Here is a 12,565-nt window from a genome sequence, read left to right as displayed (position 1 = left end):
TGTATAATTCACACATACAAATGCCGTTAGCATTTTTCAGCAATCCTCATCAAGTCCTTGTAACATCTAAAATGCTTATATAACCTCGCATATGACCAAAGCACTTTCTCCTTTTTCTTTTGTAAACATAAAATGATACTGAAATATTTCATTCGCCATACACACCCACACACATATGTGGGTATATACCCACATACATACATACGCACGCAAATAGTCGCAGAACAACATTAACGAATATTTCAAGTGGAGAAATTTGTCATTTCCATACAGTGCTTTACTTACTTATAGATAGTTATCGGCAGCATCAGCAAGATCGGCGGCGAAAGAGCGTTTTTCAATTATGCGCCGACGCGACACGATAACAAGTGCGCTTGCTTGCGGTGAGCGTGTATGCAGATGCAAGCTGGCGTCAGCAACTAGTCGGTGAAAGTGGGTGAGTTGCGTCCTTTTAATAGCGCATGTAATGACATTTCTAAGCGCCACAATCTGTCGCTATGCTTGCCACACGGTGCCAAAGGATCAAAGGCAACGGCGACCGCTGCAGCATTGCATATTTAAATACATACATATATTCCGCCTACACCGCTATGCGCATGTGCATAAAGGATAATAAATGTCTCATGCAAATGGAAAAGTGCAATAGGAAGTTTGGTAATAAGCAAATTAAGATTTATTAATCGGCCTGCTTTCATGTGGCAATGAGTCAACGTCAACGATTACAAAACAATTTCATTGGTTTTTACATACTTACATATAAACAAATGTACACACATTAATATATGTATGTGTGTATGTGTGTTTTGTGTGCATTAAATGTTGATGCAGCAGTACTGCATATAATACATATACATATGTACATACATACATATGCATAAGTTCACATGCATGTACGCCAACTAGTGCACAATAAATGTAAACAGTTATAATTTTTTATTTGCTTGTATGTAACTTAATTTTTTTTAAATCGCTTGTGGTTTTGAATGTTAGGCCGTTTTTTCTAATATTTTTTTTTTTTTTAATTTTATACATATTTTTTTTTCAACTTCATATTTTTTATTTTATTTTATTTTTTTTTGGTTTTCGATTTTGAACTTTTGCTTGCCGATCTCCATTCGTTGTTTGACATGTTGGCGTCAAGATCAAATTGTTGCCCAATTTGTGATCGGAAGATGTCAAGTGGATTTTTACTCATGTTTCCGCCACCGCCGTTCCCCCCAAACATATAAAAATCATACACACTTACAAACGTTGGTATAAAAGCCAAACAATTGAAAAGTGAAACACTCAAAAGTATACCAACGAACGCTCACTCACATACACACACGCACACGAAGAGCTTGCTTCGGATATCGCGTAAGAATGTGCATTTCGGGTTTTATTAGAATTTAATGTGGGAATCTGTGACATTTTGTTTATGATTTTTTTTTTTTATTCGAAAGAATTTCAAGTGGTAATTCGATGACAATTAAAGCTAAATTAATTAGCAATCAACAGAGACGTTTAAAGCGATTCAAACAAATGCGGTTCAAGGGAGTCAGCGTCAAGTTGCCCTTTCGTAGCGCTTTATTTTGACTTTTGGAAGCATTTTATTTTGAAACAATTTTATTAAATGAAACTAAAATGAATTAAATGATCAGTTGGTAGAATTCGCGCCATTTAAATGCGATGAGGTTTTTTGATTTTTTCTTACAGAAGACTTTCTTTTAATATCCTCAAGTTACTCAAAACACTTCGTGCGGTTTTCTTCGGTTTTTAGATCAGTCGTAGGCCGCAGAGGGTAAAATCTGGGGGAACAATGGAGCTGAAGAATGACTCTCGTATGTAACTCCCTGTACTCGACCTCTTTAAGTATTTTTTACAAATTGTGCTCGTCTGTCGGTAGGAATCTGACGCATTTTTTGGCTTTATTATCTAACCAAATTTTGTTGAGTCGATCCATAACTGATTTTGGAAGAATCCGGCCTCATAACACAGTTAAATATATTAATTCATGCACACTAGCTTGTGTCTATAGCAATATTCGTTCGAATTTTTCAAAATGAAATTATATTAAAGAAATATGTATGTACAATAGTATTATTCCAAGTATTTCACATCTGAAGCTATAACATTTCCTCATCTTTCTGACGATTCATTCCAAAAGAACTGCGCTGAATTGACGGCCACGAATGAATCAAGTATATTTTTGAATCTTCGCTCTGATGTTCTATGCATTCCAGTGAGGGCGTTCTGCATTGACTGGAATAAATGGTAGTCAGGAGGGGCAAGGTATGAGTTATAAGGTGGGTGTGGCAAAAGTTCTCAGCCTGCTCTTCTGAATCCCCCAAACGAAAGGCATTCGATTGCCGTCAAGGCTATTAGGTTTTGATGTTAATTTAGTTGATTAGCTTCACTTAATTTTTTTTTACATTTAGTACATACATATGTACATATATGTATTTCTTCACTAGTCACCATCTGCTGCAAATTGCACTCTATTTCCTTGATTTTGAATTTAACATCACTTTTGAATTAGAATTTTGTAAAATCATATATTCGGCCGAGAATAGTCCTGGTTTTTATACCCTGAATAGGGTATATAAAGTTTGTCACGATGTTTGTAACACCCAAAAGGAAGGGCCGGAGATCCTATAAAGTATATATATAAATGATCAGTATGTCGAGCTGAGTCGATTTAGCCATGTCCGTCTGTCTGTCCGTCTGTCTGTCTGTATATATACAAACTAGTCCCTCAGTTTTTAAGATATCGTTTTGAAATTTTGCAAACGTCATTTTCTCTTAAAGAAGCTGCTCATTTGTCGGAACTGCCGATATCGGACCACTATAACATATAGCTGCCATACAAACTGAACGATCGGAATCAAGTTCTTGTATGGAAAACTTTCACATTTGACGAGATATATTCACGAAATTTGGTATAGATTATTTTTTAAGCCAACAATGTATTCTCCGAAGAAATTGTTCAGATCGGATTGCTATAGCATATAGCTTTCATACAAACTGAACACATAGTTACTAACAGAAATGCACCTTTGAAGGGTATTTAGCTTCGTTGCAACCGAAGTTAACGTTTTTTCTTGTTTATATTCGGTTGGACACTACTGAATTCGATTGCGTTCCAGTAATCACAGACACAAACCTAACACAACTAATATATATATATAAGTATGTGTTCTCACATCATTTTGACTATCCCCCAATAGAGGGCGCATAGACGACTTTTTTACAGAGAGCTTCAAATAAATCAAATTTTAAAATGTACACTTTGTTAATAAATTCAAAATTATTTGAAACCAGGCTTGGTTTTGTACTAAATTTTAAAATGTTTAGTACATTAATTTTCAGTGCTTACAGATCATGATTATCAAAGTGGAGTTAAGACACAACCAAGTTAATAGCGTGTTCACCTTGTACCAACAAAACTACATTGAGAGTGCATGAAAAAGTATCAAATAATATTTTTTGGTGTTTACGATGCATGAGAATAGTCAAAATAACTCAAATAGTGGTTGACGTTTAGGGTGCAGAGGCTGAGCAAAATTTTTCAGTTGTGCTGACGACTTTCTTTGAGAAAAGTAGGCTTGCGTGTATGGCAAACACCACTGTTACTCGTGTTTGAGCGTAATATGAATCTACTATACAGCTGAGCTCATAATTTTTGCTTTAGTAGATATGTATGTACATATATCTAAGAAATAGTATTATTAATTTTAAATATCTTTTTATACTTTTGGAATTCTTCTTCTTTACTGGCGTAGACACCACTTACGCGATTATAGCCGAGCCAACAACAGCGCGCCAGTCGTTTCTTCTCTTCGCTACGTGGCGCCAATTGGATATTCCAAGCGAAGCCAGGTCCTTCTTCATCTGGTCCTTCCAACGGAGTGGAGGTCTTCCTCTTCCTCTGCTTCCCGCGGCGGGTACTGCGTCGAATACTTTCAGAGCTGGAGTGTTTTCATCCATCCGGACAACATGACCTAGCCAGCGTAGCTTTTGGAATTACTTATTATTTTTTTTTAAGCTTTCAAGCTTTGAATTTGATTTTTGTGAGGATGGTGGAATCTAATTAATATTCAATAACGACTTACATAGATACCAAAATAAATTTTCGTTATTATTTTTATTTTTTCTCACCTTAAATTGCTTTATTTTTTATTTTTTTGAAGTTTCAAGAATTTACCAAACAAAAAAAGAAATTCAAAGAATACCATCAACTATACGAATTCAAGCTTATTTTGTTTAGAAATGATATATAAATGTTGTACACTATATATGTATATATAAATATAAGTATAACCACCAAGCCATCCATCGGTCATAACATCGATTTTAGTACTTTGCGGAAGCTTGCTAAGTGATTATATCAAATTTCTAATGAATAATGATAAATAGTGAAATCACTTGGCATTGAATGTTTGGCAAATATTAGTAGAAGAGCACTTCGATTAACTATTAAAGTGAGTTTACTATCCACCCAAGAAACAAGTGGCCAAATGCAATACACCCACGGCAAATACGTGTGTAAGAAGCAACCACCGCCATGACGTAAATGAACCAGGGTCAGCAAAACAATGAAAAGAGATACGAATTTACATACATACACGCAGCTTATAAAGATATGCTGACACCCCGTAGGAAAATTTGTAATTTGAGTTTCTATACTAAGTGAATGTTTTATTGGAAGATTCCGACAGAAGGTTGAATTTGGATTATGCATTTATTGAGAGAACACTTTGGTGAGCACATAATTTCACGTTTTTGGGCCCGTCGATTGGCCGCCTAGATCATGTGATTTCACACCGTTACACATTTTCCTGTGGGGATATGCAAACTATAAAGCCTATGTGGCCTGAATCAGGCGTGCCATTCGCCAGTTACCAGTCGAGACGTAAACGCAGCCAACTTTTGAATGAGATAATCTTCAAAATATAAATGCCAAAAAATTTATTTCGAAAGATAATAAATATTCCTAATTAAATTTCTTTGTTTTTTTTTTTAAGTATGGAACCTCGAAAAGGATCACCCTATAAAAAGTTTTTCATGTTTTTAGTAAAATCTTACTAGTTGTAAACCTGAATCTCCTTATTTTCCAATTATCATAAGTTATTTCCTACTTCATGTTGACCGAATGGACGAAAACACTCCAGCTCTGAAAGAGGAGGAAGACCTCCACTCCGTTGGAAGCACGAGGTGGAGAAGGACCTGGCTTCGTTTGGAATCTCCAATTGGCGCCACGTAGCGAAAGGAAGAAACGAATGGCGCGCTTTTGTTAACTCGGCTATAATCGCTTAAGCGGTGTCTACCCCAGAAAAGAAGAAGAAGAAGATTTCCTACAGGGTTTAGTTTCCTTTCAGTAAATAATTTAATCGAAATAAGCGATTCATCATTCATCTTAATAGAATTTTAAAGGACAAGGAAAGATATTAAATAACTCTATAAACAAGTTATATCATTTTACAAAACAAAAATATATATTTTTGCATTGCATGTACATATGTATGTTTTATACACGTATGCTGAAATGCATTTGATGCTTTGATTTCTAATCTCAACACTTAAACAAAGATTATCAACATAAATACGTTGAGGTATTAAAATAATCACAAGCCAGTGGCGAAGTAATTCAATGCTGCTATAGAAGGAAAGCGTTGAAAAGTCCTTCGCATGCTGAGACTTTATTTGGTCACGTGTCACTGCATTGTTGTGGTTTATTCGCATGAACACAATTACACCTCAGCAACCATTTCACGTAACACATGTAATATGTGTGTTTGTATTATTTAGCTACATAACAACAATAATAGCACAATCATTTGTGACTATTCGACCGGTGGCAATATCAACCCTGTCGCTGCGTCATTTATTGCTAATTACTCAAGTATTATTGAGAGTCACTCAAATGTAAATAAATATGTTTCTTTTTTAACAAGGCTTATGGCGATTACATACATGTTAGCAGGTCACGACGCCCTACCGGGCTTTTGCTCTTTGTGTGATGCTTAAAAAATCGACAAATCCTAGTCACAAGAGTGTAAATAATTGTGGCTTGCGGCCAAAAGCCACATTACTTGCTTACCTTTAGTGCAACCGCAAAAGAGCCAGCTGAAGTGCATACATGAATGTTATAGGGATATTGGAAGGCATAAACTGAAAGTACCGTAAAGGGTGGCAATATTAAAAAAAATTATATTGTATTTAGTACGTCCGCTTAAAAAAAGGGTCCAATAAATTTCAAATAAAAGTTTTTACTTTCAAGTGTGTAATGGAGTGATAACTAATAAAAATAATTATAATGGATAAGCTTTAATATATCTTTCTACGTGCGATTTGATTTTTTAAGTTCTCATAAATCATTTTATTTTATTAAATATTACTACTTTTTTATTAAATTTATCTCAGAAGCAAGTTTATTGTATAATTATACTCTGAACAGGGTATATTAAGTTTGTCACGAAGTTTGTAACACCCAGAGGGAAGCGTCGGAGACCCTATAAAGTATATATATAAATGATCAGTCTGTTGAGCTGAGTCGATTTAGCCATGTCCGTCTGTCTGTCTGTCCGTTTAAAGTTAAGTTAAGTTTTTAAGATATCGTTTTGAAATTTTGTAAACGTCATTTTCTCTTCAAGAAGCTGCTCAGTTGTCGGAACGGCCGATATCGGACCACTATAACATATAGCTGCCATACAAACTGAACGATCGCAATCAAGTTCTTGTTTGGAAAACTTTCACATTTGACAATGTAACTTCACAAAAGTTGGCACAGGTCATTTTCTAAGATAATAATGCAATATACGAAGAAATTGTTCAGATCGGACCACTATATCATATAGCTGCCATACAAACTGAATGATCGGAATCAAATGCTTGCATGGGATACTTCCTCATTTGACAATATATCTTCACGAAATATTAGTATGAGCTATTGTTTATTGAAATAATGTATAATAATTTCGAAAGAAGTTGCTCAGATCGGCTCACTATAGCATATAGCTGCCATACAAACTGAATGATCGGAATCAAGGGCTTGTATGGAAAACTTTCGCATTTGACGTGGTATCTTCACGAAATTTGACATGGATTACTGCTTAAGGTAATAACATAATTTCCGAAAAAATTGTTCAGATCGGGTTTGCTATAGCATATATGTAGCTTCCATATAAACTGGGCACATATGTAGTTACTAAAAGAAATATACTTTTGAAGGGTATATTAGATTCGGTGCAGCCGAAGTTAACGTTTTTTCTTGTTTTAATTTTAATCAGATATTTTTATAGCACTCATTAGTGACAAATATTTAAATTTTTACTACCCGTTTAATTAATTCTATATAAACACTAAAATTAATGGTGCATTATGTGGTCTCAATCGCATAGAAAATTCTCTTGTTATTAAAGCTCAAAAAAACAATAACTCTCAATTAAAAGCGAACTCACTCAAAGGTGGGAGTAAAGAGCGGCGGATTTATCACTCAGTGGAGGCCATTTTTATCATTTATTCACACCCAATCACGTGTTCCAATGAATATAAACGTATATTTCTTGCTATAAATCGATTGAAATAATAGTGTTATTCTCTTTTGGTATGAATTGGACTAGATTTGTTTAAGTTTTTGATATGAAAAGGTGCCTTTTAATATACTCTAAGTACAATATTAAATACATGAAACCAAGAAACAACTTTAATATCAGCTGTACCTTCGCAGCTGCTATTCTTATAGAATAAAGGAGTACAAAAATATCTTTGTCTTCTTTATGTTCGTTCAGTTTGTATGACAGCAATATGCTATAGTGGTCCGATCTGAACAATATACATATATGTAGCCTTACTTTAGACAATAATCTATGCCACATTTTATGGATATACATAACTCGTCAAATAATATATTTTTCCAATTTTTGATTGGTAAGTTTGTGTGGCTACTTTACGCTCTAGTGGTCCGATTTAAGCGATTTCGACAAATGAGCAGCTTCTTAGGAGAAAAGAATGTGTGGCAAATTTCAGATCGGTATCTCAAAAACTTGGGGATTAATTCGCGTATATAGAGAGACAGACGAAAATTAGTAAATCGACTCAGCTTGTAAAGCTGGTCATTTATTTATATAAAGGGTGATACTTTTTGAGGTTCTCTAAATTTGTAAAGAAAAAACACAGAAACATCAAATTTAATGGGGAATGTTTATTATCATTCGAAAATAAAAAAACATTCTTTGACTTTTATTGTTTGTAGATTATCTCTTTCTACGCTACAGATGATCCAACGGTTGCACCCAATTTTCGATGAGTTGTTCGAGCATTTCGACTGGTAACTTGAGAGTTATACGCGTGCTGTTTTGCTCTAAGGCCTGAATTGAAGCAGGATTGCCCGCATAGACTTTAGACTTTACATATCCCCATGAAAAAATAATGGTCAAAACTACTTGTTTACATACACATTGACCCAGAAAAGGGTCTCAACGCTGAACAAAATTTGACTCGAAAACATCGGATCTTCTTGAAACTTTTCAAGAGCGCATAGAACGAATCGATGTCGCTGGGTAAGTCGAGGGTCAGTTCTTGCACAAGCTGTAAGATCTCGAAGTAAAATGCACCCAGTCGTTCCATAAGTTAGTCCGTATTGCTGCGAACGGCGCCTAATCGACTCTTCACCACTAGAGTACCATTAAATCGAAAGTTGCCACTTAACAATTGACATACATATGTATGTATGTTCAAAACTTAAATATGCAATTTTTTCAAAAAGTCATCAATAATTACAAATTGATTATTTAATATTTTTAATTAAATTACTATTGTAGAAATATTTTTGTTTTGAAATTTTGTGTTTCCAATGGAATAACGGCATGTAACTGATATTTTTGGCTAAATGTGAAACCATCCATCACTTAACCACCGCATTGAAAAATTCATTTCGGTTAATGTGCCATGAGTCCATTTCATCCACTGAAAGGGATTTGCTGAAGACACTGAAGGCTATCTCTGCCGAAGCCGAAGTGTATGGACACCTTTGTAAACGTTTTGACTCAAAAATAGTCTATTTGAAGGAAAATATAGTTTTTTTTTGGCAAATCGGATTAAATTTGACAGTTTTTATTTATACATATAAACGTCACTTCCACCTGTTACGATGTATAGCATTTCGATGATTTGCCGCAAGCCAATGTGCCCCAATTAGTCGAGTAGCTTGTCTAGTTTGAACATACAAAGCACTGGGTAAATGTTGAAAATATTGACATCTTTTTTTAATTCGCTTTCCCAACATATGCGCATAAATATGTATGTATGCATGCATGTACATATGTGTAAACAATTTATCGCATAAATACTAAAGTCACCCAAATTCTTAAATCACACAATTTACGAAACCGCAAACAAATGAAAGTAGTCACTCAATGGGAATACAATAACAACGCGTCTGCTCGCACCATATTGGATGCTAACGGTAATAATTGCACTCATAAATCACTTGAGGTAGCACAATGATGCTCGTGCACAGCCAATCAGCGGCCAACACCACCACTACCGCTACGCACGGCACAAGAGCACCAACCACAGCCGAACAGTGCAAAGATGTCAGAGACGCTGTGCGGCGCATGAGCGCTGTAGGCAGCAAACGAATCAGAAATTGAGTTGGAAAAGCACTCAAAGTGGGGCTGCTGAGATGCTTGAGATGATCGGAGTGTGTCTGTATGTATGTTTACATGCAAATGTAAGTATGTGGGTATTGAATAAAAATAGAACAATTCACTGCATTTACCATAGAGACGCCACTATTGCGAGTACAGCAACAGCGGCACCGCTTAAGGGTCACTCGGCGGAAAAACACTCGAGTGCCACATAAACGGGAGGTGGCTGAGTGCTGGTGTTAGCGCTGGTGCTCTGACTGCGGGCGACCTAGTGAACGCTACCAAGTGCGATCGAAGTATTTAAAATCTAACTGTGCGTGGTGAGTTTGTTCAATGGTGTCGCATGAGCAGACGTTAACGGACGTGTCAAAGGTTATGTGGAAACATACAAAATTAATAGTTCGAAGAGTGTTTGTTGATAAATATTGAAATAAAGAGAGTTTGCAAAGCGATAAATATTTCAAAATTGAAAAAAAAAAATCAATAAAATTAAACAAAAAACAAATTTGATTGAAAAGGTTGTGGAATGTTAACGAATATGGAGAACAGTGGTCATAGTGTTGGTGGCGGTGGTGCATTAGTGAGCCTTAGTAAGGCGGCACTCACAACACCTTTTTCCATAAATGATATTTTAACGCGCAACAACAATAGCCTAAATGCAGCACAACAACAACAGCTGCGGCGGCGACTCTCCGACACGGAAATGTCGTTTAACGCGGAAGCGGCAGCCGTCGCCGACTTTCGTCAAAATCAGGTGCGTGAATTGAAAGACGGTTTGAAAACGTCCGCATCGTGTTGCCATATCGGCGCGGGTGAATTTAATAGCAGCAAACTAAATGCTGCTTTAGAGAACAGTGCCTCGCGCAACTCCTCCAATAATCCGAGTCCAATTTGCGAAATGCGTACGGCAGTGACAAAATACTCGGCGCCCACAGCGGCGGTACGCGGAGCGGGCGGCACACAAGGCTGCAGTAGTGAAACTAACGATTTCATGCCGTACTACATGGCCACCTTGGAGAATAACAATCATAGCGATTACCAGCTAGCGCGAAAGTTCGGTTATATCGGCGCGGGGGGTTTGGTTGGCGGACGCGATTGTCCCATTGACATGCGACGCTGCAGCAACAATGAATCAGGTACGTTGGCGTAAAGTTTTAAAAGCTTTTTAATGGCGGCAATGCATTAGCGCAAGCGAAACATTGTGGTGCATTGTTAGACGCGCTAATAGACAAGTGTTGGTGACCAAATTTTTGAAACTGGCACAAACTAATTTTCAGCAAGTAAAACTCTTATATTATATTTACTATAACTTTTTCTTTTTTTTTAATATTTTTGATGTTTAGACTCTGAGTCTTCACCGCCACCGCCAATGTTGTCGCTTTATGGTGGCGCCTCTGCGCATTCTGCCAACAACAGCTGCATGGGCAGCACTTCGCCTACATTACACGACACAGACACGCTCAGCGGTTCGTTGAGCCGCAAAAAGCGTTCGCGTGCCGCTTTTAGTCACGCGCAAGTTTTTGAGTTGGAACGTCGTTTCGCACAGCAGCGTTACCTCAGCGGCCCGGAACGCGCCGAAATGGCCAAGAATCTGCGTTTGACCGAGACGCAAGTGAAGATTTGGTTCCAGAATCGCCGTTACAAGACGAAACGCAAGCAAATTCAACAGCATGAAGCTGCGCTAATGAGCGCCGCCACGAAGCGTGTGCCGGTGCAGGTGTTGGTGCGCGAGGACGGCAGCGGTGCGGCGGCGGCAGCAGCAGCTGCAGCTTATGCACACATGTTGCCGACGCATGGCATTGATCCGGCGCTGCTGCATATTTATCGCCATCAGGTAGGCAAACGAAATTTTTACTGCTGACTTAATATTTAAGTGCAATTTTTTTATTAAAAAAGTTTAACAATTTAAATATATTAAAAAAAAAAATATTAAGAAACATTAACTAACAAAAATATTTGCTATTTTTGTTTTCATTTATTACAGCTGCAAATGGCTTATGGCGTTGGTGTCTCATTGCCTCAAGTATCATTTCCCTACTTCTATCCGCAAGCGACGAAGATACCACAACCCATACCACCGCCCGGCCAGTCGTCGGTGAATGCTCAAGTTGCTGGCAGCTTTGGCGCTCACGCCGCGGGAAATCACGCAAATACAAACAACAACAATAACAACAACAGTTTTGACATCACAAAAAATGCATTGAATTTCGCTAAAATGGAGCATGGCATGCGCTACATACAATGCTCCTCGGCCTCCTCATCACCCACGCATGGCAACCCGCTCGCCAGTGGCGACAGCAGCAGCCCATCGAGATCATGCTCTAGCCCAACGGCCATCGATGCCACTGGCGCCATGTTGACATCAGCCATGTCTGCGGATACGGAAAGCTGCGCTGAGACGCACTCCGCCACGACGGAGGATTGTGATGAGAATGTGGAAATAGATTAGATGATCCGTTAGATAACGCGTCTTAGTAAACCATTGTTTTGTGTGTATAATGTAAAAATTTGTGTGGCACAGTGTTGCAAAACTAGCAAATAATATGATAAAAAATTAACAAAATTTGTGATAGTGAAAGTTTTAATTGGCTTAGTGGGCATATGTACTTTTAGAATTGTAATTAATTTTAGTTAGTTGCTTATTTAAGTTTTAGAAATATGTATATGTGAAAAGAAATAACGCACTGAAAAATAAAATTACCTTCAATAACAGAAGTTTGTGCATTTTTCCTTGAATATTATAATATATATGTAAATTGGAATCCAAGTTTTAGAATCCCGCACGCACTTAGCTTCTTGCGTGTTCTTGCAACATTGGGCGAACTGGAAAAAAATATATATAATCGTAAGTAGTTCGTTCTTTCCTCAAAATCTTAAAAAAATGTGTTAATTAAGAGATGATTTGTTTAGGACCTTTAGCTCAAAAATTTACCAAT

General features: G+C 37.1%; 1 protein-coding gene across 1 annotated transcript; it reads left to right on the top strand.

Annotated features, from left to right (window-relative positions):
- The first annotated feature begins 9,791 nt into the window (after positions 1-9,791).
- On the top strand, positions 9,792-12,338 carry LOC105223155 (homeobox protein bagpipe). Its single transcript, XM_019989223.3, has 3 exons — positions 9,792-10,765; positions 10,973-11,463; positions 11,614-12,338. The coding sequence occupies exons 1-3, from the start codon at positions 10,156-10,158 to the stop codon at positions 12,076-12,078; spliced, it is 1,566 nt and encodes a 521-aa protein (XP_019844782.2). The 5' UTR covers positions 9,792-10,155; the 3' UTR covers positions 12,079-12,338.
- The last annotated feature ends 227 nt before the right edge of the window (positions 12,339-12,565 follow it).

The sequence above is a fragment of the Bactrocera dorsalis genome, chromosome 2 (genome assembly GCF_023373825.1).
Source record: "Bactrocera dorsalis isolate Fly_Bdor chromosome 2, ASM2337382v1, whole genome shotgun sequence".
NCBI lineage: Eukaryota > Metazoa > Arthropoda > Insecta > Diptera > Tephritidae > Bactrocera > Bactrocera dorsalis.
Note: the sequence above shows the minus strand (reverse complement) of the source record. Positions and strands in the feature narration are given on the sequence as shown.

Bases quoted from the DNA above. Each gene is read 5' to 3' on its own strand.
- LOC105223155 (XM_019989223.3), top strand. From the start codon at position 10,156: ATGTTAACGAATATGGAGAACAGTGGTCATAGTGTTGGTGGCGGTGGT. The intron at 10,766-10,972 runs GTACGTTGGCGT...TTTGATGTTTAG, and splicing joins CTGCAGCAACAATGAATCAG to ACTCTGAGTCTTCACCGCCA. The intron at 11,464-11,613 runs GTAGGCAAACGA...CATTTATTACAG, and splicing joins TGCATATTTATCGCCATCAG to CTGCAAATGGCTTATGGCGT.